A 23,792-nucleotide genomic window follows, 5' to 3' on the forward strand; every position below is an offset into this window, starting at 1 on the left:
TTCGGAATGTGCACAGCCTAGGGTTCCAAGTGGCGACATTAAAAGTAAGGATAAATTGTGCGTTATGATTATGAAAATGAAGCACAGAGGTGCAGTAAACTCTGGTGGTTGACACCTTCGGGGTACAGTCAGTTCCCGTGACGTCACTGTGGCTGCATAAGAGTTTCTGAGGGCAGCGGAGGTAGTATTGCAAGCTATGTGATGTCTCCTTCAAAATAAAGGTATAAAGTCAAGTTCATATTGGAGTTAAAATGATCACATATGAACTGACAAACTGTGGAAGCAAAGCTATTTTTAATTGCTTCTTCAGGAGTATTTAACCATAAGGTAAAGTCTGTGACACATCTGTTGGCAACCTCACCGACAGGGAATTAAGTTTAAAATAAGTGTAACCCCAAAGAATTAAGCATGGTCAAAAGATACAGAGGCCTGTTTGAAGTTCAATTTTTAAAGCTACTACGCTTTAAACAGTAAACTTGAAACAAATCTTCATATTTGCTCTTTCCCTTACGTGGCACACCAGTTTATTTTTGTGACCTTTTATTGCCACAAATATTGTGCTGTTTCTCATATTTTTATTAGCACTGTTGCTTCATTTATAAGAATTTGATCTGTTTTATCTGTTTTAATAGCCCAGTCAACACACATATGTGGGGCCTAAACGGGGAATAGCAGGACTAATATTTGGGGCCCACTTGGGAAACCCAACTGGGGTCCAGCTAATTTTGTCCTCAGTTTCCATGGTGGCCCAAAGTGTGTTTCCCCAGATGGGTTTATGCTGAGCCCCGGATAAGCCCCAAATCAAGCCCAGTCAAAAAAAATATGTGGGGCCCAGATGGTTAGAAGCAGGTCTTATATTTGGGGCCCACTTGGGTTACCCACCTGGGACCCAGCTAATTTTGTCCTCAGTTTCCATGGTGGCCCCAAATGTGTTTGCCCAGATGGATTAATGATGGGACCCGGATGGGCCCCAAATCAGGCTAGATACAAAATATTGTCAAAAGGGAGGGAATTCTGTCCTGTTGCCACTCATTCATTTGGCTGTCCACCTGTAAAGTAGCCTAATTCTTTTGTAGTAGTTTAATAATGGTTTGTATTTAGCTTTGGATTTATCTATTTTTGTTCGGCACTTCTCTTTACATTACTCGAAGTATTTTGCAAAAAGATGACCCGCAAATCCACTTTTATATTGAAAGGTATAACCGGAAACCCTTTTGTGTTTTACTCACTCTTGACGGTAATTATAAAAAGGGGGACATAACCTGGGAGCTCCGAGCGGGCTTCAGAGAAAGTCAACCCCGCTACGGGGACGGGCTCCGGGCGGGATGCTTGTGTCCGGTCGGCTGGTCCTCGTGCCGTCGCCTCTCACCTGCATCTGCGCGCACCCATGAAGCCCCCGCTGATGAAGCTCTTGGCTGCCAGAGTGAGGCGGAAAGTGGCCGGAGACAGAGAGCATGTACTGGCGTGTCGGGTTCGCCTGGACTCGGTCGTGTGTGGTTGATCTCGGTCCGAACCAGAGCCTCTCCTCCGGTCTGCTGGGGTCCGATGAGCAGCTCTCGTTTTACGGGTACATCATCGCGTACCCACTGCAGGACTGCGGCGGGATCATGTCAGCTTTGGGCTCGGACTCGTGGTGGCGGAAAACACTCTATTTGACCGGAGGGGCTCTGCTCGCTGCCGCTGCTTATCTGCTGCACGAACTGCTGGCCATCAGGTACCAACAACAACAACAACATCAACAACACAGGGGCTGCCAGAGAGAGGCAGACCTCAGGATCCCTGCACGCAGGCCTCCCGGGCCAGAGCACAATCCGTGTGGATTTGATCTGCTCATATTTTCACTCCAAAGATGTATTTTCCACTGAGGTCTGATATTACTTAATCTCGTCTGATTGGGTTGGGTGAGAGTGGAGACGGAGGAGAAGGAGTCGTGAGTGGGGGTGGGGGTGTTGTGATGTAACGGAACCTCCACCCCTTGAGCTTCCTCCTCATAAACACACACATATTAGGGGAGATTTCCGTCTTCACTGGCTTATTTCTGCGGATTAATGACATGATAATAGTTTAGTGTTATTGTATGTCCGTGTGCTACCACGGCCTTCACATAGCTCTGCTGCCAAATGAAAGGACATTAGAGGCAGTAGGTCGCTTTCATTAGTCTCTGCTAGAATGACGATGGAGGTGATGGAGGTTAACACTCCCGCTGGTGTTTGGGTCCAGTCTAAACGCTGCAGTGATGTGTGGAAGTCTTTTATAACCTCTGATGTAAACACCTTGAATCACGAAGGTTGCGGGAGGGCACATGGCACCTTTAAAGTAGAAGGAAGCGCTGTGTGCTTGATTATTCATTTTCAGGGTGAAAGCTTTGACTGAGCGAGTTTATTTCTTCAATTTACCCGCAGTCCAGGCCAGGGTCTGTGCTATGTCACAGTTTAAAGGGCACTTAGTGTTACTGCAAATGGCACCGGACGATGTGCTTTTAAGAGGAAACGGAAGCTTCCTCTGCGGTTTTTTTGTTTGTTTTTTGTATCTGTGTGAGCGGATATGTTGCAGTTTCCCCCCCTGCCTCCCTTTCTCTACACCGTCCTGTCAGCAGCCATGCGTGCTGTAGGTTATCCTTTTCTATTCTGGAGTCAGCGGCTATTTAAGCACCGCACCGAAAATAGACAGCTCATCTGCACTCAGCCTCCTGCTTGTTTGTCGTTTCAGCACTTTACACGGAGGACAGCTCCTTGTTCTAATTCTGCATCCTCTCCGCGTCAATGTGCTGCTTTTCGTCTGGCTGTGGTTGTGGCAGTTTTGACATTACCCGGTCGGTGATTCGTTATTATAATGTTGCAGTTTTCTTGCAGACAGCCCACGTGATGCACGTGCTTACGACCTTTTTTTTTTTGCTGATGAAAGCAAGAGAGTAACTTAATAAAAAATAAAGCAGAAGGACAAAAATTGTGAGGAAATGTACAGACAGTTTCCTCAAATAATAAAAACCAGATCAGAATATTCTGGAGAGAGTCAAGGAAAACAGGATGCTTTGTCAACTGTGTGGAAAAACTCTCAACAGTAAAAACACAACAATTTTTTACAGCTTCAGATTTAGTCTGCTCTAATCTTTAGATATTTGGTCAACTAAAACTAGACTGAAACTGAAAGATTAGAAAATATATGACTAAAACTAAATAAAAATGTGCTGTCCAAACTAATACTGCTTCAGAGACTTACTTTAACCATCAAATCTGCTAAAGTACTTTAAAGCTATCTTTGTATGATCCCCAAAACTGGCTAAATACATATACCAACCCTATTACTCTAACAATAACCACCAAAATAAGTACTTTATGAGCAACTATGATGGCTATCAGTTGCAGTATAATTCTTCTTTGTCTTGTAATGGGCTTTGGGTCAGACTTAGTTCATCCACTGTATGGGACTAATAAAGTTATCTTATCTTAAGGCCGCCCTCCAAGCCAGATTTCTTCTCATTGGCTGCCTCTTGTAAACCCCTGTGCCTGTGCCAAAACTGACTATTTAATGATGCCCTCTCTCACTGACATCAGAGGGGCTAATAACATCCAATAGTAGAAAAAAACTACACTCTGTATATAGTTGATACAAAATACTTGGCTAACCCTCATCCTAACTTAAATTTAAGCATGGTCTAATGTTATATCAAGTGTATGTACTCAGATCTAAAGATTTGTGTCATGCCGACTTCCTTTTTGTTCCCTAAAAGGGGGGAACAGGCTAATTGCTTCCCTGTTTTCAGCTATAATATGAAGTAGACTACTAACAGCCGGATATGAGGATGGTATCAGTCTTCTCATCAAAGAGAAAAGCAGGGATGTAGTCGAGGCTCATAGATTGGTCTTAATCCATCATATTTAAAATGTAGCATCAAGAGAAAAGGCTAGACTTCTGATGAAGAACACAATCCATACGAAAAATGCTGAAAACTGCAAAGGACTAACTGTTTATGTAGAAATATAGAAGACGAGTTCTATGTCCATGTATGCAGTTGACTCACACCCAACCCTCACACTCTACATTTTAGTGTTTAGTTGTTGTTTTTTCACAACCATTGGAGTGTGTGTGACATGCAGCTCTTTCCCTTTTTGCCTCGTACAGAAAGGAGGAAGAGCTGGACTCTAAAGATGCCATCATACTCCACCAGTTCTCCAGGCCCAAAACTGGCGCCCCATCCCTGTCGCCTTTCTGCCTTAAGCTGGAGACCTACCTCCGTATGGTTGACCTGCCCTACCAGGTATGACTGTGTTTACGTGGCTGCAAAAGAAAAAAGAAAAACAATATTTTGTCTGTTTATATAATAAAATGAATTTATTAAAAAAATCTCTCCTGCAAAGGTCACTCAGTTTCTTTTGCAGCATTTACCAACCACTTTGAGAATTTCCTCATCATCCTCCCAACCCCCTTTCCTCAACCCTCCTCTAGAACTACTTTGATGGGAAGCTTTCGCCGCAGGGAAAGATGCCGTGGATCGAGTACAACCAGGAGCAAGTGTGTGGCACAGAATTCATCATCGACTTCTTGGAGGAGAAGCTGGGCGTGAGCCTCAACAAGAGCCTGACACCCCAGGAGAAGGCCTTATCACGCGCCATCACCAAAATGGTGGAGGAGCACTTCTACTGGTGAGGGACCGCTGAGATTCAAGCTGATTGTTTTTGTATTAAAGGAGTGCATCTGTGTCTCTGTATATATAAATAAATGCATCTCACAGGACCATAGCTTACTGTCAGTGGGTGGACAACCTGGAGGAGACCCAGAAGATGCTGTCGGTGAGCGGTCCACTTAGTGACCTACTCAAGTGGATCCTGAGTCACCTGACAGGTGGGATTGTTAAGAGGGAGATGTACGGTCACGGGATTGGACGGTTCTCTACCGAGGAGGTGTACGCCTTAATGGAGAAGGACATGCGCACCCTGGCCGCCCTGCTTGGTGAGTTTTTTTTCAATATAAAACAGTATGAGTCAGCCTATGGGCAACTGAATCTATTTAAGTATGCATTAAGTTTGGAAGTATGTTTTTCCAGAAGACAAATGGAATCAAAACTTGTAATCCAGCAAATCGACCAGATTTAGATGTGGTCACATTAGAGTCTTCAGTGGGAAAACACTTTTTTTTTCCTTTTTTTTGGCTTTGTTTTGTAAATCTACAAATCTCTTTGTATTGTGAAGCTCGATCTCAGTGTGTGTCACCATTTTGCTTGCATAGTTTACCCCAGGGGCAGATCAGTGGCTTTTCAATATGCACCTTGAGACCTATAACCAGAGACATCATGTTTGTTAGCAGCAGTGGATGGAAAAAAACTGAAGGGATTGCTCAACACTGACCTCCTGTGGTAGAAACTTAGCATTGCAATCACTGTTAAACCTGGCAGTTCATGGTAGACGATTTGCAGTTGTTTGGCCATGACAGGTGGCTTCTCAGGTTACATTTTTTTCACTAAAGGTGTCAGTTAATCTGTTACCAGTATGTGTTTATTTATTATAAAACAGAAGAAAATTGAATTTAAAGCTTCACTGTTTGACTTGTTTTTTTCTGTCTGCTGTCTAAGGTGATAAGAAGTACATTATGGGCTCTAAGCTTTCAACAGTAGACGCCGCAGTGTTTGGTCACCTGGCCCCTGCTATGTGGACGCTACCGGGATCGCGGCCAGAGCAGCTAATCAAAGGTGAATTCACCAGAAAGGCGGTCTACCTAATTTCAAACAAACTTGCACTTCAGTGATGTATGTATAGTATTCACAAATCCAATTCAAAAAAAGTCAGGGTAGTGTATAAAGTGTAAAGCAAAGCAGAATGCCATGATTTGCAAATCTCTCAAATCCAGATTTGATTCATAATAGAACACAGGAAACATATCTAATGTTTTAACAGAGAAAATGTTAAATTTTAAGAAAAACTAAGGTAATTTTTTTTTACCACAGTGTAGCATCCTCTCTTTATTTAACAACAGAAGTTGACATGATATTCAAAGTGTTCTAAATTTTACATTGAGGAACCTTATTCTGAAATTTTTCTACAACTTGTAGACACAGTTTTTGAAGCTCTGCTGAGAAACGTCTGAGTTACTAACCTGATGCTAGTTAACCAAATTAGATGCAAAATGCTCCTCCAGCTGTTTATTTTTAGTACCATTCACTTTTCCTGCATTTTGTTCCCTTCACTTTCCCTTTTTTTTTTTTAGATGTGTTGATTCCATCAAATTCAAAATAATCAAATATTATAAATTGTCTCCATATGTTGGATTGTGAATAAAATATGGGTTTATGAGATCTAAAGAGCTTTGTATTCTGTTTTAAACAGTGTCCCATCTTTTTTGGAATTGGCATTGTAAGTGTATATATTGATTGTATTATTATACATCCTATATTAAGAATTAAAACATTTTTTTCCCTCTGAATCTGTAATGGCTCTGAGATACAGAAATGTGAACTTTTGCATGTTGTAATCACACATTTAACACAGAATTCATACATTTGAACACTCTGTTGTATGAGAGGAAAACAATCCAGTGTCCTTTAGGGAAAATCATAATCAACTGATGCAAGATGAGCAACATCAAAATGAAAATGAAATTCACTAAATTGTAAATCAAGTTATTTTTTTTTAATCTAAGAGAATAAGAATAAAATTAATAAGAAGAAATTCTCTGATCTTTGACTAAGACACTGTTTTTTTACCTTTTCTGCTAACCTTTAAAGCTCATCAGTGCCTAAAATGACCAATGGAAAAGAGATGAATTATCATTTTATCACTATTTATACATAAAAATGTGTTTTCTACTTTTTTTTTTAAACGTAGGTAATCATTACTGGAAAATAATATTTCTGTGAGGACCACTTTTGTCAAAAGAAGGTATTGTTTCCATTTGGCAGTGCTTTTTATGATGTATACACAACAGCCCAAGGTGGGATTAAAATGAACAACTGGTGTTTAGGTGGGTTGCAAAGCAGCTTGTAGGCAGGCTAAAGCAGTTGGACAGAAATCCCCAGTAAAGTGTTTCCTGAGCCATCAGCTGGCGTTGCTATTTGCTGTTTTATGGACTGTGAGATCTAATCCTATACTCACTTATATCGCTGGTGTCTCAGTGAGATACCTTCTGAGTGTTGTACCTACTGAGATGTTTGTTCCACCCAGGTGAGCTGATCAACCTCGCCATGTACTGCGAGCGCATCCGCCGGCGATTCTGGCCCGAGTGGTTCGTCGACCTGGAGGACTTCCGCTACAACGACACCACAGAGGGCAGCGACTCGCCCTCGAAACTCCCCGACCTCGGCCTCTACTCCTGCACGGACACTTTCCAGGATGATACGCGCACACACACTTTACACACTCACACGCCACAAGCCCCGCCATCGTCTCAGAGTGACCCCACGGGCCACTCGCTGTACGACTCTGACATGGACACGGAGTGCTCTGAAATAGACCAGCCCAAGTGCTGACGAAACACACACACACACTTATAGTACACACTACATATAGGCACGCCACAGGAGGGAGCTGCATCCCACCTATGTTCTACCTCTTAGAACAGAAAACAAGAGGGGGGGTGTATTCAGCGTTCGCCAGCCGGGACGTTGAGGGTGTAGAAGGGTAAAGTGCCAACTGTAGTGGAGGAAAGATTGCAGAACAAGGAAAAAAAGGTACAACAGAGATTAAACTGGAAAAGAAGTGAAGAGAAAAAAAGAAATTTAGGTTTAAAAGTGAGAATAGAAGGCATTCAAATCAGGAGTAAATGACGCAGTTGCCGAGAAACTCCTCCACATCAACTGCAACCACAACCTTCTACCTGTTGTCTGTTGCGTGCCCACCGTTGTCCCTCGTAGCAGCTCGCACCACCCAGCAGCGTTTTGCGTCTGTGTGTGTGTCTGTGTGTGTGAGTGTTTGTGAGTGCATGTGTGTGTGTGCGTGTACCAAATGAACCTTTAATACATGAAAGAAACTGTACAGAATCCATGAGAAAGAAAACATTTCAGTGTAAATATATAAACGAATCTGACTTCATTCTCAGATTTAATAGATAAAAACTGTATTATATATAAGTATAAATAATATAGATAGGCTGGAACTATAGTATTATGTTGTCTGTCATATGGTGTAAATATTCTAGGTGTTTCTCCTATGAATTCCTACCCTGCTGGTCTAGGATCAGCTAGAGGAACCCTGTGAATTCTTGTACTGTATGTATCCGATTACAGGGATATTACAGTATTTAAACAGTTGAGAAAAGAAAAATCATAAAACATAATAGGTAGTAAACTCCCATCTTCCATGAACATTTTGTCTAACTGAGGCAATTATTTTGCCTCCAAAAAAATCCCCCAAATCTTAATGTACGCTGCTGTATTTAGGACATTTTACATGCATTCAAGCATTGAGCGCACGCCAAACAATTGTGTAGATATAGAGCGATAGATAGTAGACAGTCTGAATCAAAGTGCATGGCTGATTCAGGCCCATAAGTCTCTCTTAGCACCCCACATTGATAATCTTTAGCTACATTTCTTAGTAAGCCTAGTGTGATGGAATGATGTAGCTTGTTTGTCGGTGCCTCTGGCCAAATCAGCCGTGCGAGCATGTATCCAATGGATTATGGAAAAAAAAGCACTTGTTTTCTTTCAGCATTTCTACCAGAAAATGTTACGTAAAGCAATAAGACACACAGACACAGGTTCACTTTATGCCACGCTGTGATATATGAGGGGTATGATGGTAAGGTGCAGGCTCTATGTGCGCTTGTCGTTCATCAAGCGCACGTACCGACAACGTTTTGTATGCGTGGAAGCAAGGGCGAAATACTGTTTATGTTCCTGTGCATGTTAGTTTCACATCATTTAAAAAATATTTAGCTCTAGAAGTTTGTTGACTGTACTTACAGTCCTGGTATAAAGAAAGCGCACCTTCTTTCAACTCTGAGGTCAGAATACACGTCAGGACATATTAAAAAGTCACGTGGTCTTACCAGGTTCTAAAATAATGTATATACAGCCTCAGGTGAATACCAACACATGATGTATTACACTGTGTCGTTATTAAAAAAATAAGATGAAGTGGAGAAGCAGGATGTGAATAACCAAGTATACCCCATGGTTCAGTAGCCATCTTTAAGCATCAGAAACTGAAGTAATTGTTTTCTCCGTGACTAAATCAGTCTCTCACATTGTTGTGGAAATTCTTTTCATGTGGCTGCAACACAGACCAACATTATCACACCTCCACTCCTGTACTGGACAGTTGGTGTGACATATTTGTGTTAATTTGCTTTGTTTGGTTTTCTCCAAACGTGGTGCTGTGCATTATGGCCAAACACCTCCACTAGTTGCATCTGTCCAAACGGCATTGTTCCAGATGTCTTGTGATATGTTTATATGCAACTTTGCAAACGTTAGCCATGCTGTCAGGTTCATGTCATATTTTAAAAGGAAAGGGCAAATGAGTTACCAGGAGAAAGTTCAGTCTTTTTCTAACTGTCCTGCCAAGAAGTGTAATGTTTGACATGCTAACTGAGGCCTGTAGAGTCTCAGATTTAGCTCTTTGTTTTTTTTAGTTTCTGTCAACACGGCACAGCCAGACTTTGGGGTGAATTTGCCAGGATGTCCACTCTGGGAAGACTGACAAATGTTTTCCCCTTGAGATTAATCTTTCTCACTGTTGAATGACAGACTTCAAATTGTTTGGAAATAGCATTATAACCCTTCTCTATGAATTTGCAGAAGTCTTTGCTCCTTGGCAGTGTGTTAACACACACCTGAACGCTGCAGACCAGCAAGCTGTAAAACCTTTTCCTTTCAGAGAAATGCTCACACTTCCTAATGATCAGTTAATGAATTGCATTTGATTAACAGCATCCGGTTGCTACTTCTGTGAAAGCAGTGAGGGTGTACACACACTGCATCTGTATTTTTGGCTCAGTTTTAGTTAAGTAAATAATGACATGGTGTAATAATGCATGTGTTATTTTTCATATCCGGTTGTAGTTACCTCATTTAATGATCTGGTAAGGACCAGATGTCCTGATGCACAAAACTGTAAAACTTAGTGTGGGTGTTCTTTCTTTCTTTCTGAGCTAGTTAGGTGAACTCAGCAATCACAGTCAGTCCCAGACATTTTATTCGACCTGTCCTACATTCTGTCCATAACGGAGTTACAGAGTTGCTGAAACTAAAAGTTCTGTTGGGGAACTTTAGGGGAAATTACAGATCTCACAGTAAACAAACTGTGGATGTGGTTAGTAATTACAGTTCGAAAAACTGTAATTTAAACCCTGATGTGAGGCCTTTAATAGGCGTATACATGATGTCAGCCAGCAAGTTACACTAAAATATATTTGGCGTAATTTTAAAAACTGCATCTCCAGTTAGTCATTTGTCCACCAGAGAGCACTGGAAGCAATTTTTTCAAATATGCTCACAACTCCTGCTGCTCTCAGTTCTAATAACCACATCTATAGGATAACATTAAAAATGTCTTTTATGGTATAATAAACTGCTTTTGTATGTTTGAGTCTTTAAAATTCTGAGATTTGCCTCCAAAATGTGCAAGCGTGGCTCCGTTTGTGGGGATGCTGCATGTAGGTAAGACTAAAATTTAAAACAGATGTAGCATTAACTTACCTCTAATTCGAAAGAAGAAGCAACAATCCTACATAACGAAGGGAACTGATGGGGAAAGAGTCCAAAGGATGAGAGGGCTTTTTATTTATTTTTTGATCCTTAAGGCACTATTACGATTCTGATGTCATTTTAAAACCATGAGTTTGAATGTGATGATGCCTCTCTGTTCAATTCTGCTCGATAAAACAATACCATTAGTTGTTGGTCCAAACTCTGAGTCTGATGTAAGCCTTTTGTGGGGACACAGCAGACACTGAAGCCTTTATGGGTGTGTGTGTAAGTGTGTGTGTTCAGCAGCTGAATTTCAGTGGAGTAACAGACTGAAACTAAGAAGCTAATGAACTGAAAAGTTTGGTTTGGTGTCTTAAAATCCCTCGCCTGCATGCTATTGCCTTTTAACGTCAGTAGTCAGATTCAGCCTTATGGGAGCTGAAGCTAAACAGTTTACTTCATACCAGTGCCAGTGTATGACTTCTGTTTTTGTATGTTACATTTATTTATATATTATATTTAATTTATGCTGTTTCTATTATTTTATTAAGATGGCTGATGTGCTTGAATTTGATAAGCAATTCTAATTTTGAACATTTTGCACTTTAGTTATGTTTACACGTGTTTTGTTTCTATGTCTGAAAATCACTGTCAGACTAATGTATGCATTGGTGTATTAGTGCGCTACTTTAGATTTCCTTCAGGCTTCTGCTGACATATAACTCATATAAAAGCTACACGTCCATGCAAGTCACAGCAGTGGTTGCGTGTATATCCACAACCTGGAAAATGTTCCCGTTCATACATGCGGTTTGCTGCATGTCTGACATTTGCTGCAAACTCTGCCTTTACAAAACACAATAACTCAGCTTCACCCTGCAGTGATTTATGTTCACTTGAAGCCGAGATACCAAACTGACACTCGATCTTCTGTAAGCAGGGTGAGGTGAGTCATCCTGCTGATCGGCAGATCATCAGTGTCTCCTCTCTCTCGTGCGACTTCACCTCTGGCAGTACAAATTGCAAAAGTCCTCCTGATAAGAGTCTGTTGCCAACTCTGTCTGTCTCAGTGTTCCTCTGCATTTCGAGGTCAGAAGTCGGGGTTTAAGCCCCGCCCTGCGCGTCATTGTTCCCATTCTACCCCGATTCCTGCTTGTAGACTTGTAGAAGCCACATTGCGCTGTTGTCTTGATGTTGTGCGTGTGGAAAAAACACTTGTGATATCTTGTTGGACTGTAAATAAGTGAGCCAGAAAAAAGCCAAACTAAATATATAATTTATAAATACATATATATATATATGTATAGAAAGACAGAAAAAGCGAGAGAGATGAATATGACCTAAAAGAACATGCTCTGCAAGAGTTTTAAAAAAAGAGATTCTTATGAATGTATCATAATCTGAGATAAAATGCTGTATGACAATGGATTACTTCTAATATTTCATTAAATATAACTGTCAAATTTTCCTCTGGTTTTGTTTCCGTCATTGTGTGGATTGCTGCATGCATGAAAAATGAGAATATTTCTGCATGAACTCTTCAGTATCAACATGTTGAACTGGGTATACTCTGGCATATCTATCTCATAATCCCTCTCCCTCTGTGCTTGCTGCCATACGACAATACTAAGCCCACCCAACAATGCTGAAGGATTAGCTCTCTGCCCTTTTCTTTGAGCTCTAAGGAAAACAGAGAGGAAAAAGCAGGGTATAGAAAGAGAAAAGGCAAGTTGCGGGAGCACCAATGTAGAGACGGAGCGTGGGTTTGGGTGCGAAGCGGGCTTGAAAAGGGGAAGAGACAAACAGCTCGTGAACAGATGAATGATATTTGATAGCTTTGGCTGGTTGCGTTTCTGAGACCATTGTGCAAAATCCCTGGGAGATCGCTTCCACACAAGATAGGGGAGACAATTCAGGGCTGACAATGACACCAGAGTATAAATCATCTCTGGTGAGTCAAAGATGGCACACAGTGTCAGAGGGAGCAGCTGTGTGTGTGTGTCTAACACGTGGCTGAATGCATGATATGTGAGGTGAGACAATGTGTGCAGTGAGAACTAAGCGTGTCTGTGTGTGTGTGTGTGTGTGTGTGTGTGTGTGTGTGTGTGTGTGTGTGTGTGTGTGTGTGTGTGTGTGTGTGTGTGTGTGTGTGTAAAAATATGAAAAATGCAGAGGATGCCTGTAGGAGCGTGAGGGCCGGGAGGAGGGCAGATGGTCGCTTGCAGATAGGACGGAATCCAGGCAACGGGGTCCTCCAGAGAGCTGGGTTCAAACCAGGTTTACACACACACACACACACACACACACACACACACACACACACACACGCCACAAATATTCACGCTTATCTCTTTCTTTCTCTTTCAGGCACTCTCTTTTGTTGCCCCTCAACTGCACACACCAGTTTCAAGTGGTGTCAAAATAAAAGCCTCAGTATATCAAATAATTGTAAAATAAAATACAGTCGCACAGTTAGACAGATTCCTTGTTATTTTATGGTTGATAGCAAATTATATATCTACATATTTTTTCATTTACTTTAACTTGACCTATTATTGAATATCTGAAATTACAAAAATCATTGTGAGTTTGTTTAAATATAGAGATCCTAGTTCCACATTCAGCAAAGTGTCCGAATGTTGTTGTTTTTTTTAAACCACCATTCACCTAGAAATTCAGCACATGTAATTAAAACTTTGCCTCCATCTCCCATTTAATTAATACTACAATAAACCTTTAAAAAAATACATTTGATCAAGATTGTGGTGGAGAAATACAGGAATCTGCTAAAATAGCACAATAACTGGATCTAAAAATTAGAGGAAATTTGTGGATCTTTATAGAATAGAAGGAATTATAATAACAATAATAATAATGATAATAATTTCGCTCATAAATGAGTGAAACTCAAATTCTGTATGTGTTCTTCACTTTATACGTACTTTTTTAAATGTAAGGCCATTTTTAAGCTTGTGTGTCTGTTGTCTTCTCTTGTTCTGTAACCTCATCACATAATTAATTGCCTAATGATTATTCAAGAGAATCGATGACTGTGGAATAATGGACACACTGGCCAGTAAAAATAATAATTTTGAACATCAACATTCACCGTTCAAAAATCGACCACCTTACATTCAACTTAAGGCTCTTGAGGCTTCCTTTAAACCACTAGGTGGCGTCAGGACACCGATTTGGCCACGGATCAGGCCAGGGTGTAATAAAACATACAGTACAGACACGAGGTGAACAAACCCAGTGCAGAGATGTACTGTTAAATGCATTTCCAGCTGGTGAAGGTCCTGAAACAACAGTTTAAGCTTCAATTTTTTTTTGTAATTTAGACTGAAGTCACAACCTTTTCATCTCTATTTGAAAAACCCTGTCGATATTTTCTTTTTCTTTTTTTTGCACAACATTTCAGTGTTAATTTATTTGCACACGTTTCCCATTTAAACTATTTGCGCATTCATCGTACATGGAAATGATAAATAGGACAGGTTTATGGTTATTTTTAGTGTGCATGCTGATGGCAGCAGGCCCAATTATACATAATAACACTATTGTTACATCAGCTTCTGTCCCTCACCTGCAGTGAGGCCTATATACCTGCATTTCACATCCTTTACAGACAGGCCTGATTTTTATTTATTTATTTATTGCCTAATAACATTTTTTTAAATTTTGCTTCGATGGTCTGAAATTTATCTCGCCGTGCTTGTCGATCACTTTTCGCATTTATCCTGATAATAATAATTTGAAGTCACTTGCTGAGCATCTTCTGTGACATCCATCACACAGCAGTATCAGAGCACATCAGCAGTAGCAAACACTTCAACGAAGCAGGTGAAGCATTTTAAACAACCGAGACGAACTGATAAAATCCCCAATTTTAATGCGAGTCCCCACACAATAAAAAATACAGTTAAATGCGACTTTTCCCCCCTCTTCTTTCTTCCACCCTGAAGCGCAATGAACGTGCAGGACTGCAGAGTTTTAGAAAACAAATACGCTTTAATGACAAAAAGCATTTAGAAATTGTGCAATCGTTGATTTCTTTTTCCTCTTCGTTTGATCACAGATTTCAGGTCACTGCTATTTTGTTTTGGTTTGCCTCTTTTTTCCCCTCCACACATCAGAAACTCAAATTCAGCTGAAGATTAAACAGTGTGTGATTACAGTTTTTTTTTTTTTTTTTTTTATTTCAGAAATATGGGGCCTTATTTTAATCGAGGGCGAATTATTATGTAATACCTGCCCATAAATAAAAAATGCCATGTGCGTATTGCAGAACGTTACATAAAAATATTGCTATGGTTATTTTTTTATGATTGGCGATGAAAAGAGAGGTTATAGACCTACTTTGATGTTGTTAGGTAAGACTTATACATTCAGGGTTTTTTTTGTACACTGTCTTACATTAACAGGCTTTGGTCTATTAAAAATATTCCTCTCCAGTCATCAGTATTCCTCAGCTTTATTTGAGTTTCCGCTTTCTTTCTTTCTTTTTTTTTCTGTTAAATATATATATAATTATTCTTCATAATTTGGTAAAAGAACCTTTTAGTGGGTTTTTCCTCCCACATACACTCCTGCTATCAGATCAGGTTATCAATCACAGGATTTCAGTGGCACAAGAACACGTGTCTGTGTTTGTGCTTTGGCACAGACTGACAGAAAAGAAACTGAACATACAAACAACCAAACGAACGAACGAAGCAATACAAAAACGAATTAAGATACATCCCACAGATCGCCTTCTCCGTGAATGAATGAGTCATACAGTAGTAGTAGTAGAAGTATAGCCACTGTGGCCAGAGCTGGTACCAGGATATATTCAGGTTTTTTTCTTCTCAGGAAAAGAAGGCAAAATGAGCTGGATTGTTCAGTGTTCCAGCCGGACAGTCTCGGTCTTTCTCGTCACAGCATTTTGGAAAAGTACAGAAATAACAAACAGCAAAAACACACTGTAAACAGGCGCACAGAAATGTCTGCACAAAAGGAAAAGCCTTGAAGTCCACCAATACTCAGTCTCAATTGTATTATTATTATTATTATTATTTATTTATTTTATTATTATTATTTGCTGCTAAATTAGGAATGTAAAAATGTAAATACGTTCACATTTTATTATATTAAAGCAATACTGTAATTTTATTGTGAATAAGTTCAGGTCGTCACAATAAATTTAGACGAATACCTACAATTTTACAATAATAATAATAATAATAATAATGACAAATCTATCTGGCTGGTATTGGCTTTAATTTTTAAACATTGTACAGCAGGTGTCTGCCATTTCAGCCCTCTCTTGCCACAAGCCGCGAAGAACCCCTGTTGCTTTTGTTATGATGGAAAGATGGCGTTTATTTACCCACACTCACTGCGACTAAATCATCATGCCCGAAGCGAGTTTTTATGTTTTTTCTCCCCGCGGACACGTCTCGTCCGTGTCACACTCTGCCTTTTTTTTTTTTTTTTTTTTTTTAATCTCTTCTTCTTCTTTTTTTTAAATAACATATTTGATGATGGCACACTGGCGCCTGGGTCTGCCATAAAGAAAATGTCGGTTTTTTTCTTATTCTTTTTTTTTCTGGTTAGCACACACCACCCCCGATACGTTTGGCAGTTCTGCGGCATGAAACCTCTCCATACGGCTCTGCTATGAGTATTTTTAGCGCTCGCGTGCCACTGCGTGTCCCCACTGTGTCTGTCCGTGGGTCCAACATCTAAACTGGCTGAGGTCCAGTTCCGAGCGGTCCAGCACAGAGAATAAAAGAAATAAGGAGGCGTTATACCTCCTTTAAGGGGTCCGTGTTTTTACTCGGGATTGAGAACTGAGGTCACTGCACGGGAGTTTGTCCTCCGTGGCGAGGAGGGGTGTCCCCGTACATGTCCTCTCCTCCAGGTATCTGTCCCCCAGCGGGCGTCATCCTCTTCTCCTTTTGCCGCCGGTTACAAAACCAAACCCTCACCACCTCCTTCTCCAGCTGCAGGCTGTCCGCTAGGGAGTTGATCTCCGCTGCTCCCGGTTTTGGACATTTGAGAAAATGGCTCTCCAGAGCCCCTTTGACGCCCACCTCAATGGAGGTTCTCTTTTTCCTTTTCCGTCCCTGTGCCGCGATTTTATCCAGGCTGGTGGGGCTCCCCGAGGTGGAGTCCGCCTCCTCCAGCCACTTGTTCAACAACGGTTTTAGTTTGCACATGTTTTTGAAGCTGAGCTGAAGCGCCTCGAACCTGCAAATGGTCGTCTGAGAAAAAACGTTCCCGTACAGCGTCCCGAGAGCCAGTCCCACGTCCGCCTGGGTGAAGCCAAGCTTGATTCGCCGCTGTTTGAACTGCTTGGCAAACTGCTCCAACTCGTCAGAGGTCGGCGTGTCCTCGTCAGACTGATCCTGATGGCCCCCGTGCTGGTGATGGTGTGTGAGAGACTGCTGGTGGGCCCCGGGGCCGCCTCCGTGTTCACTGAGGTGCGGACTGTGGCTGTGGTGGTCCTCTTCGCGCAGAGGGTGGTGGTGCATCCCCCCTTGCTCTCCCCCCGGCATCAGACCGAAGCCGGACTGAGAGTACACCAGGCTCTGGCCCTCAGATGTCGCCATACCGGAGATGTGCGTTGTGGCTGTGCTGGTTCGCCATGCTCTGGCGTCGTGATGCGCCTGCTGGTGCGCTAGGTGAGGGTGTCGCTGTTGCTGCTGCTGTTGCTGCTGCTGCTGCTGCAGACTGCTGGAGTTCTGCAGCTCCTCTCGGTCACTGTCATGCAATACGGGTTTCACGTCCTGTTCTCCGAGGGGACTAGACGGCCAGGGTGCCCCGCTGTCACCATGAGACAGCGCCGTTATCCACTGGTGCGCGTGGCTGAGCGGATGCCCACCGCCCGGTAACGTGCTATAGTCGTTCTGGAGCAGGGTGTGCGCGTCCCTGTACGCTGCCGCCTGCTGCATGCTCCCGGACTCCGAGTGCGGCGGCGGCGCGCTGCTGGGGGTACTGAGGACGCTGTAGTGGTTGGACGTTGCGGTCGCCATAACTATCGGAGCCAGAGTGATAGCTGGAGTTAAAAGGAGGCTGCCTTTGACAGTAACTCTTTTGCGCCACGGGGCAGCTAGGCGTCTCTCTCCAGCATCTCCCGGGCGCTGTGCCAAGGGGACGCAGAGGCGCGCACCTGTGGTCCGCCTCGCTCCGCTCTTTATTGGCCAAGAACGGTTGACAGATGTGGTTACCCCTGACAGCACCCCGCTCATTGGTCACGGGAGATTGTACAGAAACCCCAATCACTCTGCCCAACAATACAGGCAGTCCTGCAGGATGCTAGAGTACTACAAAGTGGAGGGAGAAATCAGGCAGTGTAAACACAGAATAGGCAGAAGAACCTGGGTTGTACTAAAAGAAAAAAAGGGGGGGAGGGGGGGTCTGACGTTTCTGTCTTTGTTTTAAAGTACTTTTATAACCTTGATCTGGGTCACTGGGTCACAAGTGTTGGATTTGTGCGTCAAAACGCTGCGTAAAAGTTACACACGAGATGAAGACTTTACATATTAATTATTGTAGGATAGTAATCACTCCCGTTTCAATCTTTTTTTTTAAATGCAACTTTCAGGGAGCAAAATATTCAAATGACCAAACATTCCGACCACGTCTGATTCCATGCGCGTGAAGTTGGATATCTCGAGGTTATTTTGCGCCACGAAGACAAAGCAGCGATCGTGACGAGAAACTTCCAGCTGCCTCTCTGCCCCCAGGACGCTGTCCAGAGAGAGGGGCTGCGTGCTTCCAGGTTCTGCCCCGTTACCATGGCGAACGCAGTGAATGGAACAACAACGCCCACGTCACAGCTGCAATTCGCTCCTTCTTTTCGTTCCGTTCCAAAGGGCTCATTGGGGCCGCGCTCTCGGCCGACGGGACAAATAATAGGGAGGAGGGGGCGGGGGGCAGAGGAGAGGGCAAATCGGGGCCGAAAAAAGAGGAGGCTACAAGAATGGATCCCTCAGCCTGCTCTGAGCCCACTCCACCCTCCACCACCCACCCCCATCTCCACCTGCCTGTTGGGTAAACTTTGAGATGTGGCACGCGAGGCTTGGCTTTTCAGACAGCAGGCCTCGACCTTTAATGTGCGGACAGGAACAAAATGTAGAAAATATTTCCTCCTTCAGGAATTTAGTGCTCTCCAACATGAGTTAGTTTGGTATACCCAAAAGTCCCATAAATACCACTTAAAATATCCACTTTATTGCACTTTAAAATCTCTTAGCTGAATAATTAATGCAACTTTAGACTAATCCAGAAATTTGCACACTTATTTGACAGCTAATGTTACCTGTAACTATGAAGATTGAGCTTTTAAACATAATCTGATGCACTGATGTTTGATTAAAGCTCTGCTGTAATGACGATTTTAATGTATATTATATTATAAACACTACTTTGTGTACATTTTGGTCATTTTGCAGACTTTAAATTCTCCATGAAAGTGTTTTTAATGGAAACTAAGCTTTCACTAAAGGCTTTCAGTACCTCGTTTATCATTGTAGCACAGGATCATTAAGGTGTTGGGAAGACAATATCAGTTAAGTTAGTGAAAATTCATCAAAGCACTAATTTTTTTGCAGTATCTGCTGGTCCTATCTTTAAATTAATGCAATAATATTGAAATTAAACTATTCTTCATTCTGCTGAGTCCCCCTGAAACCCTCTTAGACCCCTCGGGGGTCCCTGGACCTACTTTGGCAACTACTGGTATTTAGGAGATGTGATTTTATTGGCTCAAAGTGGGGCACTGACTGTAAGACATCACAGCTATTAGGAGGTTAAAGGAGCCTCAAAGGACCAAAAAACATCAATGTTTCACCTTCAAACAGGGATGCTGTGCAGCATCATGGGCATTAAGGAACATCTGTGTAATTTTTTTTATATATATAAAATAAATTTAAAGCCACAGGGACTCTAAGGCATGCAAGGAAAATAGCATTTATGAGGTTATTGAAGACCACGGTGACCTACAATAAAATTTCGTATAAGAACTGATAGGTTAACCAATAAATCCTTTGACTGATCGAGCGGAGGATGCGTAGACATAAACTGACGCGCTCAGATTTATAGGGATCGAAAGAACACTGGCTTATGATTAGGGTGTAATTCGGAGAATTACCAAATGTGTCGCCAGGGGCTCTGGCAAGCCGTGTGTTGAGAGAGGCAAAACATATTACCCTAATAGACTAATATGCAAACTACTGGCTGCCCAATTACAGGACTTAATAACGCATAAACGATGCGGGTCCTGTTCTTACAAGACGAAGAGGTCGTTGTTAATTCAGTCAAAGGGCCGGCTATGCTGTCAACACAGGCAGCGCTTTTGCACACACATGCAGTCTTCGTTTCCCTGTCTGTATTCACGAGTGAAAGTTAATGATGGAGATTCTGAGCGTTAAATTAACAGTAATTATGGCCCCAGTGCTGTAAAGATTCAATTTCTTCCCAAGTCTAATGGGCCAAAGTGTCCCTGTGCGCAGGCACAACTCCTTATGAGATATTTATGATTGAATGATTATGATTGAGATGGAACGAAAACAAACACGCGCACGGAAAAACCCACAGAAGAAAGGCATCTGTTCCTTTGTTACATTTCCTACATTTTTGCAGTATTTGAAATAGTTTTTACTTTCTCTGTTTATTTCTTTTTTGGGGTGTAGCAGTGCAGCAGGAGTACTACATTAAAGGCCAGCACTTTTTTAATCCAGATGTGAAAAGCTTTTTTTTATTGGCTCCTGTGTAAACAGTACCACCCGCTCTCCCACACTGCTTTGAGAACGAACAGTTCAAGTGTGAGGTGAAGCCATTAATGTGAGCGAATGTTTGCAAGCACACCAGTACTCTGGCTGCTTTCACTTTCTCTAGACCAGTATGTGACCAGCCCATGTCCCTCCCCCTGTGGGAACTCTAACACAGGGGTAACTGGGGCAAGGGGGGCTCCTTTATGCTGCCGGACACAGGGAGATAATGGCCATTCCTCCACAGCTGGCCCACACAATCAAAGGAAGAGGGGGCTCGGAGGATTCCAGCTTTAACCAGCCCATTGTCTGGGCTAATTACATCTGAATGCAAGACTCGGAGAACCCACCTCCCCCCTGAGCGAAACCTGAACAGAATACCCCAAACAACCCTTCAGAGATGAGGGAGAGTGCACAGACACGGGGCACAGACACAGAAATATATAAACCCTGGACTAATTCATTACCCCTAAATGTAAGCACACAAACACTCATGCGCGCATACACACACACTCAAGCCTCGTTCATTACCCATACACACTCTTGTCCCCAGCAGGCTCTTATCGTAGTTTCGTGTCTCTCACTCGCTCTCACACACACACTCACTCAGATGTGGCACTCAGCATTAGATCAGATCTCAGCTTGCTCCTCTCAGAAGAGATGAGGAGGTCTTAGAGGACTTAGGTTGAATAGAAAACACAGAGAAGAGCCATTCCTCAGTGCACCCCCAAAATCCCAATCTACACACTCCCTCGCGCCCCCAACCACCAGTGCTCGACTCCATCTGCAGCCTGAAGTATGTGGCCTGGGCTCAGTTCGGTGCGGTCTGTTAAAACTACATGTCAGGAGGTGATGTTTTAGTATTTTCGGTTGTTTTTCGGGGTTTGCAGTCAGAAAATACATCCAGCTGATTGACATGGATTTCCTCCAGTATGATGAGCACTGTAGTGAATGCTAGCGTTTGAAATAGAGAGAGCAAAGACGCAGAAGAAAATGCGTTGCTGTGATGGCTTATACTAGAAAGTGCAGGTACCAAAGCAATAAATGACTTTAAAAATGTCTGAAAGTGTTTATTGCTTGCATCAGAGATTTTGAATGGAAGTTGGAATTTAGGCTGAAGCTCTGAAAGAGTTTTAAATGCAAGAACCAAAAGCAGCTGAAATCAGTCAATGATCATTTGCTCCAAGAATTAAAAAATTTACATTTTTAGCATGGCATTTAAAGCAGTTGGTGTGCGAGTTGAATTGTGAAGGACGACGGCTGTCGGTTTGTGGTTCAAAAATTTACAGATGAAAGCCGTTAAAATGTCAGCTAATCTGTAAACGATGACTGCAGATGAAATTTAATCTGAAGTTGAAGTGCCAAAGATAGTTTGGACTAAATGATAGAAATGTCAGTTGGAGTATAGTTGTGTAGTGAGTTAACATGCAGAGGCTGAAAGCTGTTTATTAAACTTTAATGTCAAGTTAAGGACTGTAGATAGTTAATCTGCTGGTGTGCATGTGGGCACTGAAAATGCCAGATGAAGTGTGAAGGATGAAAGCAATTGAAACCACTACCGCAGATAGTTTAAGTGCATCGTAAATAGTTGTAGAGTCAGTTGATGTGTAGCAAGTGGTCACCTGGAGGGTTGAAAAATGAAGCCAATGCAGAAGTGCCAAAATGCAGTTCCCTGAACGGCCATTTGAGGCTGGCACCAAAACTCATATCAGTGAGTTGGTCGCCTTAAATATCAATTGTAAAATCTTCAACTAAATACCAGCATTATCCATGTTTACAGCCTAGTACCAATCTGTAAAGATAACCTGCTCATTTACATTTTATGAAAGCTTAAACTTCTGCTTTATTATTACAGGCATTGCAGTTTTCAGTTGCAGATTAATGCCGATTAGGTACCTTCTGCTGAACCGGACCTCTCAACCATATTTGCAGGGTTGGTTTAATTTGGGTCATTTTGCTGCAGTCATCTAGGAAATAACATTTAATTCAGTTCAGTTTTTTATATAGAGCCAAATCATAACAACAGTCACCTCGAGGGGCTTTATATTGTAAGGTAAAGATTGTACAATAATGTAGAAAAAACCCCAACAATCAAACGACTCTCTCTGAGCAAGCACTTGGCAACACAGGGAAGGAAAAACTCAATTTTATAAGGAGGAAACCTCTGGCAGGACCAGGCTGCCATGACTGGTTGAGGGTGAATTAGGGCGTGGCTTGCTGTGCAAACAGTCATACCAACAGCTCATACAAGAAGACTATAATAACTTAGAGTTTGGTCCTTCCATGCTACATATACAAGCATATAGGACCTTTCTCAAGAATTTCCTGTGTTTGGAGGAGGTCTCGGTTTTTTCCCAGCTGATGAAAAGCTATCTGCAGCAGATGAGCAGTATCTGAAAGACAAGTCTTTAAGAAATATGAAGAAATCCATTAAAGGCCTGACACAAGACCTGAGACATGCAACTGACTCATCAGTCGATCCATTGAATCTTCAGTGAAACCTCATCAGAAATGGTCTCAACGCAAGGCGGGCTTCTAAGGAAGGAAAACAAGGAGAAAAGGCTGAGTTATGCCAAATTACACAAGAACTGGACTGAAAATCAGTGACAAAAGGTTTCTTGGACCTGTTGATGAATACAAATTAGAAATTTTTGGTACAAGCCGTTGCCAATATATATGGAGGTCAAGAGAGAGGTACAAGAGTGAGTGTCTGGAAACTGTCTGATTGGCACCAGATTAATTTTTCAGCATGACAATGACCCCAAACACACTGCAGTACACACACACACCTGGATCAAAAAACAAACAATATCTTCCCCAGAGCTTGGACCTCAAAATTACTGGAGCAAGATGGAATAAAAAAGGCAGCCAAAATCCAGTGAAGAGCTTTAAATATCCTTTAGGAAGCCTGGAAAACTATTCCTGAAGACTTCTTAATGAAATGATGAGAAAGCTTGCCTAAGAGGTAAACAAATCACTGCGCCAATTTTCGATTTTTCTAGCAAAATACAAAGAAATGAGGGGGTAGCTCAAGATTTTTGCACAGTGCTGATGGTTTGCATGCATATAAACAGCAAATTTTTCTTTTCCTAGCTTGTAAGTACTGATATATGGACATATACACCAATTTCCATGGACACGTTTCACATTGTGCATTTGTGTACGTGTGTGTTTATGTGTGTAAGAGGTGGTGTCAGGGTTGGGAGGTCTCACTGGTGCTCAGTTTAGCATTGATTTATTCTCTTTCTCCAATTTATTTCCCCTTCGCCTGATCTGCCTCTGGGAGGACAAATGGAGGAGAAACACCAAGCGCAGTAACTATCTCACACACACATGCAGACACCACTAGCTGTATTTTACACATAGAGTGACAAATGTTTCAAAGTACAGAAATACACTCAAATACTCAAATT

The 23,792-nt window shown here is 42.1% G+C and overlaps 2 protein-coding genes across 2 annotated transcripts; one reads left to right on the forward strand and one right to left on the reverse strand.

Moving 5' to 3' along the window:
• Window positions 1–1,256: 1,256 nt before the first annotated feature.
• Window positions 1,257–12,064, forward strand: faxca (failed axon connections homolog, metaxin like GST domain containing a). The gene is made up of 6 exons (XM_031726246.2): window positions 1,257–1,714; window positions 4,123–4,258; window positions 4,447–4,643; window positions 4,733–4,950; window positions 5,570–5,686; window positions 7,155–12,064. Exons 1-6 carry the CDS (start codon window positions 1,455–1,457, stop codon window positions 7,457–7,459), a joined length of 1,233 nt encoding a protein of 410 aa, XP_031582106.1. The 5' UTR covers window positions 1,257–1,454; the 3' UTR covers window positions 7,460–12,064.
• A 2,616-nt stretch (window positions 12,065–14,680) lies between these two features.
• pou3f2a (POU class 3 homeobox 2a) lies at window positions 14,681–17,836 on the reverse strand. Its single transcript, XM_031726269.2, has one exon. The coding sequence runs from the start codon at window positions 17,638–17,640 to the stop codon at window positions 16,462–16,464; it is 1,179 nt and encodes a 392-aa protein (XP_031582129.1). The 5' UTR covers window positions 17,641–17,836; the 3' UTR covers window positions 14,681–16,461.
• Between the last annotated feature and the right edge of the window lie 5,956 nt (window positions 17,837–23,792).

The sequence above is a fragment of the Oreochromis aureus genome, linkage group 15, assembly GCF_013358895.1.
Source record: "Oreochromis aureus strain Israel breed Guangdong linkage group 15, ZZ_aureus, whole genome shotgun sequence".
Classification (NCBI taxonomy): domain Eukaryota; kingdom Metazoa; phylum Chordata; class Actinopteri; order Cichliformes; family Cichlidae; genus Oreochromis; species Oreochromis aureus.